Source organism: Dunckerocampus dactyliophorus, chromosome 18 (assembly GCF_027744805.1).
Source record: "Dunckerocampus dactyliophorus isolate RoL2022-P2 chromosome 18, RoL_Ddac_1.1, whole genome shotgun sequence".
Lineage (NCBI taxonomy): Eukaryota > Metazoa > Chordata > Actinopteri > Syngnathiformes > Syngnathidae > Dunckerocampus > Dunckerocampus dactyliophorus.
In genome coordinates, this window is record NC_072836.1 from 21064652 (window position 1) to 21086935 (window position 22284).

At 42.3% G+C, this 22284-nt stretch overlaps 1 protein-coding gene across 3 annotated transcripts in view; it reads right to left on the reverse strand.

Moving 5' to 3' along the window:
- LOC129170698 (cytohesin-1) overlaps positions 1 to 19053 on the reverse strand; it is a 41191-nt gene extending 22138 nt beyond the window's left edge. Inside the window, exon 1 of one of the 3 annotated variants that reach the window (XM_054758541.1) lies at positions 18765 to 19053. In XM_054758541.1, coding sequence (XP_054614516.1) covers positions 18765 to 18783 — 19 coding nt within the window. In that variant the 5' untranslated portion in view covers positions 18784 to 19053. Of the gene's footprint in view, positions 1 to 5359; positions 5625 to 9559; positions 9765 to 18764 lie in introns of those variants that run through there. The other 2 variants (XM_054758540.1, XM_054758538.1) reach the window with 2 other exon arrangements.
- Positions 19054 to 22284: the final 3231 nt, after the last annotated feature.

The window sequence follows — 22284 nt, forward strand, 5'->3', positions numbered from 1 at the left end:
ACAGGAGCTGACATGACTCAGCTCTTCACGCCATCGCCATGCACTCTCTCTCCCTCTCTCCTGACAAGTCATATGACCGGTCATAGTCTGATTACGGCCTACCGGCTGCACTTCAACAAGAGCGTCTATTCTCCGGAGCAGCTGCATTATGTTAGTGACGCATGCCAAGACGTTGTGTAATGTTTTTGCTTGTTGCGTCCGGTGCGCCGTGTTGCTCACAGCGTGTGCATGCCTTGGGTGGGGCCGGGCCCGTGGGGCGAAGGAGCTCAGAGCGCTTGCCTCATGTCTGCAGCGAGTCAACCTGGAGGCCTGTGCCGTACCTCGGCTGGCCAAACGTCAAAACCCATCCTTATGTTAAATTGAGCCAATTATTATTATGCTTTTTACCGTTCACTATTTTATTTCTTTTAAGTGTTATGGTCTTACACTGGACCAGGACACAACATGGATTACCCGTTTACGCTAATCCCTCGCCATTCCCACTTCCAATTTCGTGGCTTAGCTATCACGGTTTTTCAGAAGTATATGAATAAATCGTGCTGTTTTGTGGTTGAATATGGCCTATTATTACTAAAAATGCCTATTTAAGCAGATTTTACATATTTTTTGCAGAAATTAAGCATGTTCAAGCATTAAAATGGCTAAATGAACTAAAATACAAATATAAGGCATTCAGAAGACGCATTCAACCAGGTGTCAGTAATGTTACTGTAATGTTGGGTTAGACACACAAGCACCAGACTTGATGGCCGAAACAACAGGCTTTTATTGCAGGTTTGAATAATCTCACAACAAGCACAATAATCCCTAACACAGGCAACTGTTGGGGCCATAACTCTTGCCAAGCTAAAACTCAACTCTGAACCTTTGACTTCCTGTCTGCCTGGCACTAAGGTCTCCCAGGGAACATGAGCACAAGCGTTATTTTTGTCTTAAATGGCTTATTTACTCTTGCTATGTCTAATATACTGGATAAAACGAGTGTAAAGCCATTTAAAGCCGCCATTGCCTACATTGACGAGACTGCAGGAAATAGGCTGTCCAGAAAAAAACAAGGAAATGCTAACGTGCGAGTCTGTTGCCTTATTTATGTCTAATATGTCTTATTTTCTCTACTTACAGTATGTCTACTATATTGGATAATGCAAATGTGAAGGTGATTACATGGATGCTATTTCATGTCTATAGGGCTCTAATAACGTTAAAAAATGTATTTAGAAGGTCGTAGACTGCAAAAATTCTCAATTTCTAAATAAGGAATCCAACTTCACCTAAGCTGATTTATCACGGTCGGGTCTGGACCCAATTAACTGTGATAAACGAGGGATTACAGTCCAGGAAAACGTAATGCGCCCCATCTTAAATAACATTAATGCTGGTTTTGTGTTATAAACCAATGACGTGCTTGTCTTACTAAAGCAGAAAACAAGCACTGTGACCATTATTTGCATTTCACTTGCATTGGTGTCATGATAATCTCCATCTCAATACAGATAAGACTAAAGAGATGATCATCGACCCAAGAACAAGGGAAAAGGAGCCGCATAGACCCCTGTTTATTGATGAGTCTGAGGTGGAGAGGGTGAAAACCTTCAAGTTCCTTGGCACACACATCAGCAAGGACCTCATCTGGTCTCACAACACCTAACAAATTCTGAAGAAGTCACAAAGGAGACTGTACTTCCTGAGAAGACTGAGGAAAGTTGGAAAGAGTTGCTTCTACAGATGCACTATGGAAAGTGTCCTTACCGCCTCCATCACTGTTTGGTACGGTAACTGTACAACACGTGATAGGAAGGCACTCCAGCGGGTGATCAAGACCTCACAGAACATTGTTGGGGCAGCCCTCCCCTCACTGCAAGACATTTATAAAACTAGAGTCCTACGAAGAACACACAACCTCATCAAGGACAGCACACATCCACAACACTCATTATTCACACTCCTACCGTCAGGCAGACGTTACAGGAGTTTGAAGTCCAGGACCACAAGGCTGGCAAACAGCTTTTACCCACAGGCCATCAGGCTTCTCAACGAAGCACTCACACACGCCACACGCAACACACACACACACCCATAGCACTTTATTATTTATTTATTTATCTGTATTAATGTCTCTTCTGTTGTTGCTTAATTTATTGGTACATATGTTTATGTTCTTATTCTTTTTCTTGTGTTTTTCTTTCTTTTTCTGGGAGAATGAACAGAACAAGAATTTCATTGCATAGCAGAACCACCAGTTTTACTGTGCATATGACAATAAAACTCTTGAATCTTGAATCTTGAATTTCAGGCAATTCCTCACAACAAAAGTCCGCCAGTGTCTGGCTTTTTGTGACCGTCGCACTTCTGTTTCAAGCGCTGATGCTCCCTGCGAAGCGGGAATGCTTAGCAGGTTGACTCCATTCCATATGAGACATGCCAAGAGGAATGCTGCGAGTGGTCGGTGTGAGCAAGTGAGAAATGCATACACAGCTTAAGCGAAAAGTACAAACGGGCGTCAACGAGCATGCATACATAATCCATCTTTATGGACACACGGATACGCTTTTTTTCAATTATGTCGTTGTTTTTACACGCAGACTCCAGAGCTCTCGCTGGCTTTTTCCTCGGGAGCGGAAGTGCTTTTTCTATCCACAATGCATGCCTTTGTCCTCTGATGGCCTTGATTCTTATCACGGTTATCCCATTATCAACATCCTCTCGCCACAAAAACACATCCACACTTTTTCTTTTGGGCGATATCAACCTGCGACTCCACATTCTTGGTGTCTTTATATTTGGATAAGCAAATAGGGAGTAGACAAACAGCAGGATGCCACATCCCGCGCAGCGTACTGTCAAGACTTTGGGCTTCCTGTTTGTTAGTCTTTCTCACACTTTGGAGCGAAAACACGCCCATCCTGTGGGAAAGCTTTCTTCTCGCTTTTGGCCAACTTGTTCAGCTCCATCTCACCGCGAGACGAAGGGTCGCAGCTCCCGACAATGCCTCTACATTACCCGGCATGCGGGCTTGGAAGGCGTCCGCCGCCTCCTCCAAGGTTTCTATTGTGGAAGGTCTCTGTTGACCAAACAAAGCTGATGCATTTTCAGATCGTTCACAAAGCGTGAATGTCATGACAGTTCTTTGGTGCACATATCCCGTGAGCTAACCTGCTTTTTGTCTGCACGGCTCATCCATTTTGCCCTGGCATGCCTCAAATTAGTTATGAAAGTGGTCAGGACGCCTCCTAGCACTGTTGCCAACACAGAAGTTACCCCCAAAGTCACAGAAAATGTGCGACATCGTGGCGTGCACTGCTCCGTTTGGATATAAAAATAACTGAAAATTTGAACACTAAGGAAGAATGTTAGTCAAATATCCAAAAAAGGGAATAACACATTGCGGCACACAAAAGATTTGAGCTCGGGTGCAAGTTCATATCAACCCTGCAGGCTTTTTCACAACACTTTTTTCAAAAGAAGGAGCAGCCTCAACTTGGCAGATGAAGTGAACGCGGTAATTTCCACACAATAGAGCGCACTGGAATGTAAGCCACACCCACTAAGTTTAAAGATTTGTACATATACAGGCCACACCTCTCTATAAGCCGCACATGTCCATGCCATAACATGGAACATTTAGTACACACAAATATGTTTTTAGACTTAAATTAAATAAATGTTTTTTTCCTCCCAAACAGTGCGTGTGACACGGCTAGTTAAACAGCAGCCTACCAGAAAAGTCATTCATTGCCGTCCTCCTCCTCCTGGGAACTAAAACCACTAAAACCATCGTCTTGAGCATCACAATTGAACCGCCTCATAATTCCTTCTCACGCACTTTGACAGTCTCTCTTTCGTTGCCACTCTAGGGAGTCACTTTTGTCTTGAGGCAAATTAGCCATTTAGCTTGAGCCTCTCGAAACTCGGTGACGGTGGACGGCTAGCAGTCTGAGTAATCTAAACAGAGCCTGTAGTAGTTCTACAATTGATCTAACTTAAGATGTGTCAGCGATCGCTGCATAAGACTTCAAAACATGAGTTGCTTCCACGTCACTACTTCCTGAAGCTGCACTTGAAGCATCATCCATCCATCCATCCATTTTCTATACCGCTTCTCCTCTTTTAGGGTCGCAGGGTCAAAGCATCATGGGAAATGGAATTATCACTTACGGGGAAAATGACCATAAAGTCCCATTATATTTGGAAACACCCCAACGCTGGTGTTTTCTGACGCGTTGTCGGCTCAATCCAAAGTTTAGTCATTTTGGAACATAAGACCAGTGTAAAAATGATGACTATGTGCATTACGACAATAATAATGCAATATGGGGGGGGGAGAGACGCTGAGTCGAGTGGAAAGAAGGGCGGCAACCGATGCACACAGTCGACAAAAATGTGATTATGGCGAGACGGCGGCAACGATCACAACCATGGGGCACTGGAGCCAGGCCTTGTGGCCCATTAGGGCCTCTCATTGGTGAGCCATTAGTCACAAATACTTAAACTCCATGGGCCACCCACCTCAAAGCGGCCAGTGAATGGACTGATGCTGCAATGACAAAGCAGCTGTGTAGGCCGGCGTGTAGGTTCTCCATCTCCATGCAGGAGCAGCAGCACATAACAGGATCAGTCATTGAGAGCTTCACTGTTCACTAATGCGATTAGCGGTGACGCAGGCAGAGGGGAGGCTAATTAATGCCGCCCGCCGCAACAAAGACATATTGTTCATACTACACCCATCTCGTTTGTGTTGACAAAACTCCACAAAATATGCTCCAGAAAAGCAGATTTTCACAAACTACAGGAGGTCCCAACTGGATTTTATTCTCCGATGGAAAACCATTGAAAAGACAAAGATAACTCGCTAGCTGCCGCGGTGGTAGCGGCTGATACAAACACAAGGTCCAGGTCAACGCACAAAATGTACGTGCTGGCAAAGTGGATTTGAACGGCTGCTCTTCACACCTGTTGCTGCTGAGTGTGCACTAAACAGGACGTGGCGACGCACACTCACGCACACACACGCACGCTCGCGCGCACACTCACCAACGCTCATAATGAAGACAAAAATCGTGCTCTCTTTTCTCCACAACATCTAAGAGTTGACTTAAGTAGTTACAAGGGTAAACGCCTTACTAAATAACCTTAGATGCTTTTATAACAGCAAAAACACGCAGTAAAAGCCGAAGTAAAGACTAACAATAACTACAAGGCCGTTGTACTTCCTGAGCTACTTGAACAAGTTTCATCAAGTGGACGCCTATTACGCATCTGTAGCTTGCTGTTAGCGAGAAATTAGTAACAAATGTGTTTCTATTCGGCACGTTTAGATAAACGTGACGCTTTCAGCTGTCATTTCCTGAGTTTCACTCACCTACGCCGTCTTCAGACTTCAGCACCATGCTTTCCGCCTGTGTGGGTTTCGAGTCCGACGTGAAGTTTGTGAAGCTTTTCCAAGCGTCCAAAGTTTGGCATAAAAAGCGAAGCCCGGCGATGATTTACCAGCTTTTCTTTCGGTACAGTTCAATAAGTGACGCGGAGAGTTGTTAGTCCTCTGTTCTTGTCGTAAGTTAAAAGGAGAGGTTTCGAGAGTGAAGCGTCACCAGCGACTCGTCAGTCGTGACTGCGCGCTGTCAAGACAGGCGGAACAAAATAACACCACTTCCGCCCTTTGCTATCACAATAAAAGTTCTCACTAACTTTGAGTCAATAGTGCCCGAAAAAATGGAAGGATGCTGTGACATTCGCCTTTGTTTTTTAAAACCCATTTAATGTGGTGTTGGTGAAAGTATGCTATGCTGTTAAATATATTTAAAGAAAGAGGTGACAACGAAGCAACGATTAGAAGATTACCCCAAATATAGTATTTCATGACATAGCTCAAGATATTCCAAAACTAAATGCTGATGCCTTGAATATGGTGAATACTTTTACATTCTGATATGTTTACCAGCTCAGATTTCATGAAAAGCTTCTAAAATATACTTTCAAAAGAGCACAAGTTTCCAGGAAGGAAAATAAAAACACTACGTACGTTAACGTAATAAAAACAGTATTTGAATATGTCAGTCCAATTCGGTAATCCCTTGCTGCATCACGCTTCGAATTTTACTGCTTCACTCAATCGAGGTTTTTCAAAAATAAATAAAATTGGTATATCATCGCTGTTTTGTGGTTGAATATGGCTGAGTATTAGTCAAGCATATTTAAGCAAATTTGTCATATTTTTTTAGCCTAAATGAAGAATTTTCAAGCATAAAATAAAATAAAATAAAAATACAGTCATCCTTCGTTTATCACGGTTTGCTGGTTCCAGACCCGACCGCGATAAGTGAATTTCTGCAAAGTAGGATTCAGTAATAATAATTTGAGTCTTTTCGTAGCTGGAGCATAGAAAACTTCTTTATGACTTTCTAAGTGCGGGTCTTAACATTATTAGAGCCCTGTAGACATGCAATAACACCCCAATAGTCACCTTTACAGTCCTATTATTCTTTCTTTACATAACAGAAGGTCGCCGCTAGCATAGCAAGCTACTGAGCAAAGTGGTTAGCCTCTCCAATTTACTTAAACTTAAGAAAGTGTTTCAAACGGAGTGGTGAAGAAGGACAAAGAAGCCAAAAACTTACCACTTCCACACGGAATGATAGGATAACCTTTTGGTGTTTCATGTGATCTAACGTCAGGTCTCAAACGTGTGAGTATATTATGTCTTATTTAAGTCTTACATGTGTCTTATTATGTCTACAATATTGTGTAATAGGAGCGTAAAGGTGACTATAGGAGTGTTATTTCATGTCTGGAGGGCTCTAATAATGTATTTACTGTATTTGGGGCGGCATGGCTCAAGTGGTGGAGGTGGTAGAGTGGTTGGGGTTGCAGGTTTGATCCTCCGTCCTCCTGTGATCATGTTGAAGTGTCCTCGGGCAAGATACTGAACCCCCAGTTGCTCCTAATGCTGAGTCATCAGCAGTTAATGTGCTTTGAGGGCCTTGGAGGTGGACAAGTGAAGTGAGAGTGAAAGACCATTTACCATATTTAAAATGTGGTAAATAGGCTTTCTATGCTCTAACTATGAAAATGTATAAATAAGGAATCCTACTTGGCAGAAATTTACTTATCACGGAATCAATTAAGTGCGATAAAGGAGGAATTACTGTAGTGTGGCATCCTAGTGGAAACATAAGGAATAGAGGGACACGTAGTAATTACCTCTCCATTCTGAAAGCCACATTAAAGTAAGTGGGTTTTTTTTGGAGAAGACCACAGCACATCCATGGATTCTCTTGGAGGAGCTGCAGATAAAGTTTCCACAAATGGGCTCGGTGACTCTTTTTCAGCACGTTTTTTTGGTTTTGTGTCTTTGCTTTCTTGCACACTCACACAAAGGGGAGGAACAGCTGGGTGGGGGGCAGGGAGTTGTGTTTGCCACATGCAGCAGTTTACCCGTTTTATCATGTCAACAATGAGTGCACACAAAAGGTACATCAATGATCAATGCCTGTTTGTGACAAACAGACAGCAGCTTCCCAGGAGCGTCTTAACATGGAATCACCAGGAGGGGCCCAGCTTGTTGCAGCCTGCCTGGACGTGGAGGCAGACGGCAGGAATGCTGCCCTATGAAAACACCTCCTGCTTTCACGCACCACGCATTCCACGGAACGCTACCGGGTAATCAGCTGCATCGCGTGTCTCCTCATCAAACAGTGCATTGTCGGAGAGCGGACTGATGAGGAAACGTAACAGACTTAACGCCGCGTGAACGCCTCGCTTGTCTCGCTGACAAGGCAGCCACTGTTGATTGAAGTCAAACGCCGCAGATTCAAAACGTCGCCCGGAGCACCGCCGCACATCCGAAAGAGTCTGCATGACCTTTTCCTGACATTGCCGGGCGTTGTGACGTGTGCACATAAACAGACAGGATCGTTTGCCTTTTTTCGACGCATCACAATCAAAGAACACACAGTAGGTCAGGGGTCACCAAGGTTTGTCCTTGTGAGAGCTACTTTTACAAAATGAAAATGACCAAGAGCTACTCATTTTTGTAACATTTATTTTCAGAGCTTATTTTAAACCCAAACAAAGCGAATATGCTTGTTTTACCAGAACATGAACAAAATGCTGGTGTCCACAACTCACATGTTGTATTTCACAATGCATTTCTTTCTACTCTTCTTTCATTATTAACTGAACACCTGAATGAAAAGCAGGCTTGCGGGCACCTCATGTGGTCGTGGGGGCTACCTGGTGCCCGCGGGCACCACGTTGGTGACCCCTGCAGTCGAAGGAGATAAAGAAGGAGATAAATTTCTCAGTCAAAATAGCGTCTCGATCGTTAACACGGGGCGCAAACATCATAGACATAACACAACACGCAACTTAAAGCTGCTATTTACAAGTGCCGTAAGGCATGCTTGATATTCCGGCGGCAACAACAATATGAGCTATGAGGAATAAAGGACACTCTTGGATATCAAGAGTATGTTAACGTCCCTCCGTCTTTACTTCACTGACAACCTCCTCAACATATTTTGTGACTAAGCACAAATGCGACAAACACGGCAAAATGTTGGGGGAGAGAGGGAGACGATCACGAGCTACCCAGCTTGCCCTGCGGCAGGACTATTTTGCGTACATATTTATTTGTATGCACACACGGTGCAGGAGTTGAGGCGACGTTGTGCGTCACGTGTTGTGTTGTTTGGATCACCTTTTTGTACAAGCTACAGATTGCATCAGGTTATTTCCTGTACGACTCAAGCGGGCCACAACAGTGCTGTAAGTCATGTTGCCAGATACAGCTTCCATGTAAATCATGTTGCCAGATACAGCTTCCATGTTAAAGGCTTAAAATAACGGAATTTGGAAACGCCCGGTGGGCAAGATTAAGACGCTTGGTGGACCTGATGTGGCCCGCGGGCCGTAGTTTGGACACCCTGGTCTAAAGACACGAACCAACCACGAGGTCTTTACGGGTCATGTGAGTGTGCGTGACAAAAGTCAGTGAAATTGTGCTGTCACCACATTACCACACCACAGCGCACCAATGGACTTCCCCATTGCACATCCGAGTCATCTCTTTGCACACGCACACGCACACGCACACACACAGTGCAGTGCTGATTCAGACGTTGAGAAAATCACTGTGACAGCGGCAGTTCCCTCTCACGTCGCACTCCGTCAGCTGATTCACCGCAACCCGTCAAGTCGCGTCAACGGCGCTGTCGGCCCAAACAAGCCTTCAAGGCGCTCAGAGTGGGAACCTGCAGCATGACGCCAACTAACCAGTATTTTCTTTGGCCATTCGTTGAGTAATGGGTTCGTTAGGCAGACCGAGCGCATACAGTTAGCGGCAAAAGAGGCAAAAGTGTCCATCGCTGTGTCTTGTTTGGCCTAAAACACAAATTTGAATGAATTTCTACTATGTTACACTCTTCTGCACTCTGTGTGTATGCATGTGGCCCCGCCTCCACCCACCGAGACAACGAAACTGTATGACCAACAAAAGGGCTCACTCCGTTCATGCCATCGTGCTATGGAAGAAACGTGCTAAGGCACTGGCACCAATCATTACCTGTGTCTTGCCGCTGCATCGCCTCCACGGCTGGACACAAGAACGAGTGAAGGCTGGACACGCAAAGTTCACTCACTGTCCCCATCGTCTCCACACTCTAAACACCAGCGGCGCCAGCAAACAGGAAGTTGGAGGAGCCCACGCCAGGTAGTCTACCTATGTCTTCCTGCTCTCCTTTGGTTAGAATCCGAGAGCGTCAGACGAGCGCGTCGGATTCCTGACGCGCTGCGCTCGTGTACTTTCTCATCCTGTCAGTAAAAGGTGAGGCTTCTTCCGAGGCGGACACCACTTCTGCTTTTGACCTGGTTCCTCTTTTCCAGTGTGGGTGTCTCAGCCCTTCTTCACCCCCCAACCCCCCGCCCTTTTCTCCTCCTCGCTCTCGCTTGCCCCTCTGTGCTCGCCTCCCTTAAAATGAACTTACACTTTTTAGCCTTAGGCCCCAAAATGGGGCCTAATATGTCACATTTAGGATGTCATGAAATACGTATATATATATATATATATATACGTATTTCATGACTATAATATGTCACATTTAGGATGAGGCCTTATGTTGTAGTAAAGGTCATAAGCTGCAATTGTAAGAATGTAGACCACCACGATGTATCCTCTTTGTCAGGGGTGTCAAAGTGTGCCTCGGGACTGTTTTTTTATTGACACTAAAAATGGTATTTAATTTATTAATTTAAGAAAACTAAAAAACAGCAAAATTATAATTTTTTAAATTTTTTGGCAGTAATTTTACAATATTAACGTTAAAATGTATTATTTATTAATGTAAGAAAAGTGTAACAGTAAAACAGTGAAAATGAAAAAATAATTAAGACAAGAAAGTCAGAATGATGAGATAAAAAGTGGAAATGATGAGATACAAACTGTACATGTGCCAACTCCCATGTGACGAAGGCGCCAGTGAGGAAGGTCGCACATGCGCAGTTTATATCTCATCATTTCCACTTTCTTATCTCATCATGTCGACTTATCTCCTAATTATGACATAATTTCGACTTTTTATCTCGTCATTTCGCCTTTTTACCTCATAATTACCATAGGGCTATTTTTTGTCCTTCAGTGGCGGAAAAGGTCTCTTTTACCATAGAAACGCTGCAGGCCGGCTATACTACTGCTATACTGTACTGTAAATGCAAAGTCTGCCGCCAGGTGGGGACAAAGCGCAATAACAGTTAAAAACACCCAACCAAGCCTGCATGGGTCACACACAGCCTTGAAATATCGGCAGATGACAACTCTTTACATTTAAGATCCATGCAATGTTTGCCTCCACACTTCCTGTTTGTTGGCACATAACCCCGCCCGCATCTTGTGCAAAACCTGCAGCGGCATGTGTTGGTGGACCTCCTACATAACGCTCTAATGTTAGCATCACCTCAGTGATGGCGCTGAATGCTGACTATACACTGTATACTATATAGATGTCACGCAAGGATAGCACATTAAAGCATCACGCTGCCATGACGTCCAAGTAGATCTCGACAGGGAGAGGGAGGGATGATATTTGAACAGAAATCGCCGCAAATCAGCGCATTATAATGAGCACACGCACTCAATTTTGCTTTTAAACTCTTTTCATTTACTTGACACGCTTTTTTTTTTGGAAACAAGTTGAAGTCCTCTGAGATTTGACTGCTGCTGCTGGTGGTGGGACGTTTGACAGCTCTTTGCAGAACGAAGGTGCTTTGTTCATGAGAGCACCGCATAGTGCTGATGGAAGGCTGGAAAAAAACACGCAGGCCTCAAAGTGAAAGTGTATGTGTACGTGTGTGTGTGTGTTGCTCACATCTCATGTCAGACACTATTTGGTGGTGGTGGGGGGGGGGCAGACACACACGAGAGATGACACCCACAACACCGTCCTTTGCATAGACACGACAGGAAATGATCTGTACCGCACGTGCCCGCCACAACACCTGCACCTTGTCTTTTTAAAGCTAATCATGCAACCAAAGCGGGTGGGGGAGGGGCGCACATAACATAGTGAAAAATGAAAGGATGCAACTTGCCACTTTGATATTTAGTAAAGCAACACATGTAGGAGATAAGCTAACAAGCTGTACTGTATACAGTATATTCAAATGCAGGTCAGCTTTGTCATATGTACTGTTTTAGTGAAAAAGCATGTTATTAGTATCAAATTTGCTCTTTTTCCCAGTTCTGGTAGGATTTTTTTTTTCATTTTAGTTCAACTATCTTCTTAAATAACCTTTTTAAATTTCATTTTCATTTTATGACTTTATTCCCATAATACTTTTACTTTATTCCCATAAAATTATAACTTTTTCCCCAACTTAATTTTCCAGAAATAACAACTTTAGTTTTTTTTTTTCCACATAATATTCCAACTTCTTTAAAAAAAACACCAACAACTTTCTTTAATATTCCACCTCTACGCTACTACAATGACATTATTTACCCTCATAATATTACAAGTTTATTCTGGTAAAATTGTGACATGTTTTCCTCTTTATATTTTGACTTTATTCTCGTAAAATGACATATCTTTTTTTCCCCCATTTCTGCTGGGTTTTAAAACATTTTTCCAACTATGCCAACTTTCTTTTGGTAATTTTGACTTTATTGTCATGAAATGACTTCCATCAAAATCAAAAACAGCCCAATTGTCCCATTTTCTTCATCTTGTAGTATTTCCACATTATTCTCACAAAGATACAGCTTTTTTCTCTTCATAAACATTATATTATGGTTTTTACAGCCGTTTTTGGGAAGCTGACATTTTTTTTACTTCAAGTGTTTGGTTTGGTTTGATTTAGTTTATTTGAACATGAAGGTTCCAATGGAATACATCTCATGAATCATTCTTTCATAGTTCCACATGTCCAAAAGGAGTAGAAAGAAGCAAAGCTTATTTAATCCTACCCCCCATCCATTCTACATCTATTACAGTACATGTTGTTCACTTCCTGCATTCCATCTCATGTTTTCTGTGATAATTAGGATATGATGATAATACATAAGAGATGACAGTAAGACCAAAAAATAAAAAATAAAAAATGTATATATAAATTAAATATGAATAAAGAAACAGAGTTTTTTCCTTTTTTTCCTTCTTTTCCCTTCCCCCTTTTTTTCTCTCCTTTCTTTTTCTCCTCCCCTTTCCTTAAAAAAAAAAACAAAAGCAAAAAAAATAAATAAATAACAGAGATCTGGGAGGAGATCCCCCAGGACACCATCCGTAGTCTCATTAGGAGCATGCCCCCACGTTGTCAGGCATGCGTACAAGCACGTGGGGGCCACACAAACTACTGACAATCATTTTGAGTTGCTACAATGACATTTTCCAAGTGTTCCTCTAATTTTTTTGAGCAGTGTATACAGTCAAACCTGTCTTAGCGGCCACCTTTATAGAACGGCCACCTGCCTATAGCAGCCACTGAAAAATCCCCCACAGCAAATGTACATGTTATAGACCCTGTGTATAGCAGTCACCTGTCCAACGCAGCCAGCGGCCACCCATTTTGTCTCCCTTGGTCAATATCTGACCGCATATAGCGGCCAAATTACCAACTCAAGTAGAAGCTTCATGCACAAAAAAGTTTTGTTTTTCAATCAATGAAGCCGTCGTGTGTAGACTTTAATTACTGAGTCCTAGCTCAGTCACAATCATTCACAAGATCCACACAAACTGTCAGTTGTTCCACATAAAAAAGCCGTCTTCTTTTGAGCTTGCTATTTCCTGGTCAAACATGTAACTTTAAGAGCATTTGCACCAAAACATTACCGCAAAGTATGCTGGGAACAGGACGTGCTCCCAGCGACGCTACAATAAAAAAAAACATACGCTAGCATGCATGCGGCAGCGGGAGCAAAACTGAGTTGGGTTGTACTTAATTGAAGTATTTTAGAATGTACTCACGTTATTTTTCATCAATCCTCATCCACAAATCCATCAAAGTCCTCATCTTCTGTATTCGACACAAACAAAGCCGTCTTCTTTTCCGTTCACTACTCGTCTGTTAACTTGTCAGTGTTATTCAGCTCCGAAGCAAAGAAGGAAACTTCTCCTGTTGCTTCTGCCAACTTTATTTATTGAACGCGGCCACCAGACAGCAGCTCAGAACACACACACATCTCTCAGCATCGTCTCTCCTTCCTGCTTGCCCACAAGGCAAAGGTTAAACAAGCCCCACTACATAGCTGTGCAGCCAATGCCTGTAAGAAATGACACCGTTTATTTCCTGGTGTGCACTGGTCAATACTGTAATGCCGCTTGTTGTGGGGAAGGAGAGACTCACGTCGCCGATGCACTTTAATGGCTTTATTAACAGCGGAGAACACTGCAGGACTTTACATCCACGCCAACATAAACACACTTCCCAACTCTCTCCAAACTCACAGCTAGCACTGAGCCTAGCTCTCCTGCTCGGGACGCCCACCGTCACTTCCCGTCACTTCCTGATGAACTAAAGCTGTAATGACACTCTGCCGTATAAAAAGTAAAATATTAAAAACAAGCGTAAGACATTACTAGCACAGCTTTGTTCTGTGGGTGGTGGATATATTCTATCAGTTATTATTAAGCCTCTAGCTTCCTTTTAGTAAGTAAAAACCTTGGCTATGATTGCACTACATTGTCATGTAGACCTACAAAGTACACTTGGAAGAACAAGAGGTGAATAAATGTATTGCAACTGATGTGAAACTGATGAGGGGTAGGATTAAATAAGCTTTGCTTCTTCCTACTCCTTTTTGGACATGCAAAATTGTGAATTGTTACTGTCTGACTCAAATGCATGTTCAGGATGAATTAAAACCATGAACCATGAACCATGATAATAACAAGCCTAGTAGTGCTGTACAACTTTTATCCGCAGTCCGCAGTGCCATCTACTGGTCAACATTATTATTATTATTATTTTTTTCCCTTTTTTAATTTTTTTTCCTCTACTGCTCAACATTCAAACTGGACGCCAATCTGTCTATAAAGGCCACCTGTCTATAGCGGCCACTTTTGCAGACTCCCTCTAGTGGCCGCTATAGACAAGTTTGACTGTATGTACAGACCCTTTCCAAAAAATTAGAATGTCATGGAAAAGTTGTTTAATTTCCATAATTCCATTCCAAAAGTTAAACTTTCATAGATTATAGATTCAGGGCCCACAATTTAAACGATTTCAAGTGTTTATTTGTTTATTTTTACATAAATTGGGCTTCCAGCTCATTAAACCCACGAAAACAGGAATTAAAAAATTAGAATACTGTGAAGAAATCAGCCCAAATTTTGCAGGGCATGAATGTTTTAAACTGAGTGTCACACTAATCATCTACTAAAGTCAAATCACCTGCACAGGCTTCCCCAGGTGTCATTAAATTGCTTCAGTTTGGTTCAATTGTCTCAGTTGGGTTCAATATGGGGAAGACTGCAGACATGACAACTGGCCAGAAGACCATTGATACCCTCCATAGGATGGGTAAGCCACAAAAGTTCATAGCTAAGGAGGCTGGTTGTTCACAGAGTGCTGTGTCCAAGCATATCAATGGAAAGTCTAGAGGAAGGGCAAAATGTGGCAGGAGAAGATGCACCAGCAAAAGAGATGACCGTGGGCTTCAGCGGATTATCAAACAGGGAAGATTCAAGAATCTGGCAGAGATCCAGAAAGAGTGGAATGAGGCATTCAGACGCATCCGGGAGATGGGCTACAACTGTCGGGTTCCTCGGGTCAAGCCACTTGTGAACCTGAGCCAACGTAGGAAGCGTCTCCACTGGGCCAAGGAGAAGAAGGACTGGACTGTTGGCCAGTGGTCCAAGGTCCTCTTTTCCCATGAAAGTAAAGTGTGCCTTTCATTTGGGAATCAAGGTCCAAGGGTTTGTAGGAAGACGGGTGAGGAACAGAACCCAAGCTGCCTGAGGTCCAGTGTGAAATATCCACAGTCCGTCATGATTTGGGGTGCAATGTCCGGTGCAGGTGTTGGTAAACTCTGCTTTCTTAAATCCAAGGTCACCGCAACAGTCTACCAGAATGTTTTAGAGGACTTCATGATTCCTTCTGCTGAGGATCTGTATGGAGATGCAGATTTCATCTTCTAGCAGGACCTGGCCCCTGCCCATACTGCCAGAAGCACCAAAACCTGGTTTGATGCCCATGCCATCACAGTGCTTGACTGGCCGGCCAACTCACCGGACCTAAACCCCATTGAGAATCTATGGGGTATTCTCAAGAGGAAAATGAGGGGCACCAGACCCAACAACAAAGAAGAGCTGACAGCAAGCATCAAGGAAATCTGGGCTTCCGTAACTCCCAGGCAATGCCACAGGCTGATTGCTTCAATGCCACGTGGCATCGAGGCAGTGATTAAGGCAAAGGGATTCCCAACCAAGTATTGAAGATTGACATATCGTTTTGAAAGTACCATATTTTGATTGATTTGATGTGATCCTAATTTCTTTCTTTTTTTTCCTGCAAAAACTGAGAAGTAAATGGTGATTTCTTCACAGTATTCAAATTTTTTTAATTCCTGTTTTTGTGGGTTTTATGAGCTGGAAGCCCAAATTACGTAAAAATAAACAAATAAACACTTGAAATCGTAAATTGTGGGCCCTGAATCTATAATCTATGAAAGTTTCACTTTTTGAATGGAATTATGGAAATTAAACAACTTTTCCATGACATTCTAATTTTTGGAAAGGGTCTGTATATACACACACACACACACACACACACACACACACACACACACACACACACACACACACATACATACATATATATATATATATATATGTAACAAACCTGACAGAACATCATTGTGATGATCAAGACTCTTCTGCTTGTATTTAGCAAACATCAACTGCTTGTATTGTTTATGAATTTGCTCATCTCTGTACTTTGTTTGAGTTCCTTACTCAATCCGTTCCATCATTTAATTCCACACATGGAAATGCTGTGGCTTTTCAGCGTAGTTCTGGCGTATAAATGTTTTAAGTTTCATTTTCCTCTAAGATCATATTTTTCCTCTCTGATTGAGAAATACTGTTTGAGGTTGTTTGGTAACGAGTTATTAACTTTATGCATTATTCTAGTGGTTTGAAAGTTTACTAAATCTGCAAATTTTAATATCTGTGATATTAAAAATAAAGGTGTGTATGTTGTCTATACTTGGTATTATGAATGATCCTCACTAATATGTGATATTAAAAATAAAGGTGTGTATGTTGTCTATACTTGGTATTATGAATGATCCTCACTAATATGTGATATTAAAAATAAAGGTGTGTATGTTGTCTATACTTGGTATTATGAATGATCCTCACTAATATGTGATATTAAAAATAAAGGTGTGTATGTTGTCTATACTTGGTATTATGAATGATCCTCACTAATATGTGATATTAAAAATAAAGGTGTGTATGTTGTCTATACTTGGTATTATGAATGATCCTCACTAATATGTGATATTAAAAATAAAGGTGTGTATGTTGTCTATACTTGGTATTATGAATGATCATCACTAATATGTGATATTAAAAATAAAGGTGTGTATGTTGTCTATACTTGGTATTATGAATGATCATCACTAATATGTGATATTAAAAATAAAGGTGTGTATGTTGTCTATACTTGGCATTATGAATGAATACATTATGAGTACAGTGAGTGAGTGAAGATTGCTTTTATAATTATTTCCCATATCTCCACACAATACATTAAATATGCTAATACTAAGGAACAGTACAGAGTGTGGAGTGATTTTTGGTCAAGAACATATTTTGCTTTATTCAATATAGAGATATTTCTCGCCACCTTTTGTTGTATATTTTTAATATGAGATTTCCAACTCATTTTTCATCTATTATGACCCCCAGGAATTTATATTCTTCCACTTTTTCAGTGTCCACTCCATTCATTTGTATTTGGTCGTACGTCTCCTTTCTGCTATTTCCAAATAGCATTATTTTAGTTTTACTTAAGTTCAGGGATAATCTGTTCCTGTCAAACCATGACTTTAATTTGACCTTTTCATCCTTGACCTTTTTAATGAGTTCTTGTGTGTTTTCTCCACAACAAAAGGCGGTGGTGTGACTTTTTTGTTGTAAATCTGACAACGTAGAAAAAAATAACGTACAAAAACAATGTTTACCGCCAATCATTGACACAAATATTAACATGATATTTTTACAGCAGTTTTTGGGAAGATGGTATTTTTTGCCTCGACCACTCCAAGGGTGACTTTTTTGTTCTAAATCTGACAATGTAGAAAAAAAAATAATGCTTAAAAATCAACATTACTGCCAATCAATCACACATACAGTATATTAACATATTTTTACAGCGGTTTTTGGGAAGCTAACATATTTTTCAGTGTGGGTTTTTGCACTCAATCTGACACCTGAGAAAAAAATAATGTGTGAAAATCTATGTTGCTGCCAATCATTGACACAAATATTAACACATACATACTGTATTTTTACAGCAGTTTTTTGGAAGCTGACTTTTTGTCTTCAAGGACTTCATGTGTGACTTTTTTGTTGTCAATCTGACACTGTAGACAAAAATAACAAATAAAAATTCATCTTACTGCCCTTCAATGACAAATATATTTTTCCAGCAGTTTTTGAGAAGCTGACATTTTTGTCTCAAGAACTTCAAGCATGGGTTTTTGTTCTAAATCTATCACTGGAGAAAAAATAATGAATACAAAAGAATCTTACTGCCCCTCAATGACAAATATTAACATATTTTTCCAGCAGTTTTTGGGAAGCTGACATTTTGAAGGACGTCTTAAAGAAAACAACTTTTTAGGCAAACGGGGGGAGCCTTCCCCCTCTCGTTGCAATGAGGCCAATGCTGTTCTATTTTGAGATGCAGTGCAAGAAGACGGAAAAGTAAAGCGATAAATAATTGATAGAGAAGCGGGTGAGCTCATCCCAAGCTAACATCAGCAGGCTGATATTTAGGAATGTTTTCAAGCTACAGGAGCACAAACTTTGGCATGTACAGGTCAATAAATACCGGTACGTGTATGTCGTCATACCCGCAGTGTGACGTTACATCATTGTTGAAAAGGATGTATTTCCATCAAGGGGTGGCAGATAAAAGCGGTTAGCATTGTGGGAGAGCGTGGTCTGCTCTCATGTCAGTCAAAGTGGCCGCAGTGTGCGCACCTTTAGAGCATCGTCATGGAGCTCTACTGAATAATAAATGTCAAATGAAGAGTTGCTAGGACCAACCGTGAGCGTCTCCCTCCATCCTGGTCCTCTCAGGTGGCTTGAAGGTGTCTCAAAGCGGGGGTGCCTCTCACCGAACTGCCCGAAGCAATCCGGAAACCTTCTTTTCTGGTATCTTCTTCGAGCATCCACTTCACCGTGCTTAGCTTCGCCGCTTCTTTGAACTTACATGACGCCGCAGTACTTTAAAGATGGTGGACTTTTATTTGAATTAAAAAAAATCAACGTGTGTTGTGACGTGCTGTCAGACCAGGGCTGCTTCAAAATCTCGCCGGTCGGTGAGTGCCTTGTTTTTTTTGGGCACGTTCATGCTAAGCCCCGCCTATTGTGCGTGACGTCACCGATCAACTTTACCCTCCTGGAGAAAGTTGCCTCGAGTCCTCCAATCAATATCCTCTGTTAATAACAAGAAAGCTATCAAGACTATAAATCTGTGCTCCCACTTCAATATCCTTAATTCAATTTAATTTTTATTGCTCATGTCCCCTGGTGTATCTTACTTTATTATTATCTTTTTTTTTAAATTTGTTTATCACTTTTATGTTACGGTTTTGTCTTTAATCTCGATTTCTGTATGGTTTATTTGATGTGTTTTTATTATCCAACTGTTATTTTTTGAATGCCCATGGTTTGATGCACTGTTTGTGTAATTTGTAAGGCATTAATAAAGTTGATTGGAAAAAAAGTTGCCTCAAAGTCACGTGCCAGAAAGCGACACAAACGACGGTGAGGGAAAAACGGCAAAGTCACGTGACAAGTGTCGTCAAACGAGGGAACGGCGCATCGATTTGATAGAACTATACATAAAACATATCTGTATACATTACTTTCCGAATTATTTCATGATCTATTCATATATTTCATAGCGTTTTTAATTATTTAATGACCTTCTCCAGCCCCCTAACGCTTGAATGGGTGCTCGATTCAAGAGATTCAAGAGATTCAAGAGAGTTTTATTGTCATGTGCATAGTACAACAGCAGTTATACTATGCAATGAAAATCTTATTCTGTTCATTCTCCCAAGAAAAGAAAGAAAACAAATGAAAGAATAAGAACATAAGAAACATAAACACATAAACATATATACCAATAAATTAAGCAACAACAACAGACGAGACATTAATACAAGTAAATAATACAAATAAATAAATAAATAAAGTGCTATGAGTGTGTGCGTGTGTTGCGTGCGGCGTGTGCGAGTGCTTCGTTGAGGAGCCTGATGGCCTGTGGGTAAAAGCTGTTTGCCAGCCTTGTGGTCCTGGACTTCAAACTCCTGTAGCGTCTGCCTGACGGTAGGAGTGTGAATAATGAGTGTTGTGGATGTGTGCTGTCCTTGATGAGGTTGTGTGTTCTTCGTAGGACTCTAGTTTTATAAATGTCTTGCAGTGAGGGGAGGGCTGCCCCAACAATGTTCTGTGAGGTCTTGATCACCCGCTGGAGTGCCTTCCTATCACGTGTTGTACAGTTACCGTACCAAACAGTGATGGAGGCGGTAAGGACACTTTCCATAGTGCATCTGTAGAAGCAACTCAGGATTGTGGTGGACATGCCAAATTTCCTCAGTCTTCTCAGGAAGTACAGTCTCCTTTGGGACTTCTTCAGAATTTGTTGGGTGTTGTGAGACCAGGTGAGGTCCTCGCTGATGTGTGTGCCAAGGAACTTGAAGGTTTTCACCCTCTCCACCTCAGTCTCATCAATAAACAGGGGTCTATGCGGCTCCTTTTCCCTTGTTCTTGGGTCGATGATCATCTCTTTAGTCTTATCTGTATTGAGAAGGAGATTGTTATCACGACACCAAGCTATGAGGTCCGCCACCTCTCTTCTGTATGATGTTTCAACACCACCAGTGATCAGTCCGATGACTGTAGTGTCATCCGCAAATTTAATGATGCTGGTGTTGTTCTGGGAGGCCACGCAATCGTAGGTGAAGAGCGTGTAGAGGAGTGGACTCAGCACACACCCCTGTGGGGTCCCAGTGCTCACAATTCTTGAGCTGGATGTGCGGTTGTGGACTCTGACTGACTGGGGTCTGCCTGTGAGAAAGTTAAACACCCAGTTACAGAGGGAGGGTGACAGGCCAAGTGTGAGGAGCTTATTTGTGAGTTTGTGGGGGCTGACTGTATTAAAAGCAGAGCTATAGTCTATAAATAGCATTCTGACGTATGTGTCCTGGCCCTGTAGGTGAGAAAGGGCTGTGTGGATGGCAGTGTTGACTGCATCATCCGTGGACCGGTTCTGGCGATATGCAAACTGTAGAGGGTCCACGGTTGCCGCCGGGATGCTCTTTTTGATGTGGGTCATGACTAATCTTTCAAAGCACTTCATAACAATAGGAGTGAGTGCTATAGGGCGATAGTCATTCAAGCAGGTCACGTTGCTCTTCTTGGGTACGGGCACTATGGTGGTGGACTTAAAGCAGGTCGGTACAGATGCTTGTGCAAGCGACAGGTTAAATATGTCAGCAAGCACATCAGCTAGCTCTGATGAGCAAACCCGAAGTGCACGTCCTGAGATGTTGTCTGGGCCTGCTGCTTTTCGTGGGTTTGTTTTGTTCAGAACCCTGCGCACATCAGCTGATGTCACCATGAGAGGTGAGTCCTGTGTGCTCCCCAGGTTCAGCCACCCTCTCTGCTCATCAGGAGTTTGGGTGTCAAAGCGGGCATAGAACTCATTCAGCTCATCAGGAAGTGTAGTTTGGCTGGACGTGGCTACGCTACTCTGCTGTCAATAGTCTGTGATGTGCTGGAGCCCCGCCCACATGCGCCGAGGGTCTGAGGTGGAATAGTAGCCCTCCAGCTTCTGTCTGTACTGTCTTTTGGCCTCTCGTATGGACCTCCTCAGGTCATATCTGGCCTTTTTGTAGTCATCAGCGGTGCCCATGACAAATGCAGTCGAACGAGCACGTAGCTTAGCCCTTACATCACAGTTCATCCACTGTTTTTGGTTAGGGTATTTTCTGTAATACTTGGTGGTGGTAACAGTCTCTATACATGTGCTAATGTAGCCAGTAACAGCAGAAGCATATTCATCCAAATCAACAGTACAATCTTCCCTCCCCGCTGCAGTTTTAAACACATCCCAGTTTGTGCAGCCAAAGCAGTCCTGAAGTACTTGATCAGTTTCTTCATTCCATACTTTAACTGCTGTACGTACAGGGGGAGCTTTTTTAAGAAGTTGTCTGTATGTTGGAATAAGGAATATAGAGATGTGGTCAGCCTTTCCAAAGTGGGGTCTTGGAACAGCCTTCAAAGCACCTTTCATGTTGCAGTAGACTTGGTCCAGGATGTTATTTTCCCTTGTGGGAAAGCTCACATACTGGTAATATTTGGGGAGGACAGTCCTGAGGTTACAGTGGTTGAAATCGCCAGATATAATGAATACAGCGTCTGGGTGTTTGGTCTCGTGTTTATCAATGATGTCATGCAGGAGGCCTAGTGCATTAGCAGTGTTAGCTCGTGGTGGGATGTAAACAGCAGTTAAATACACAGCGCTAAACTCACGAGGTAAATAAAAAGGTTTGCA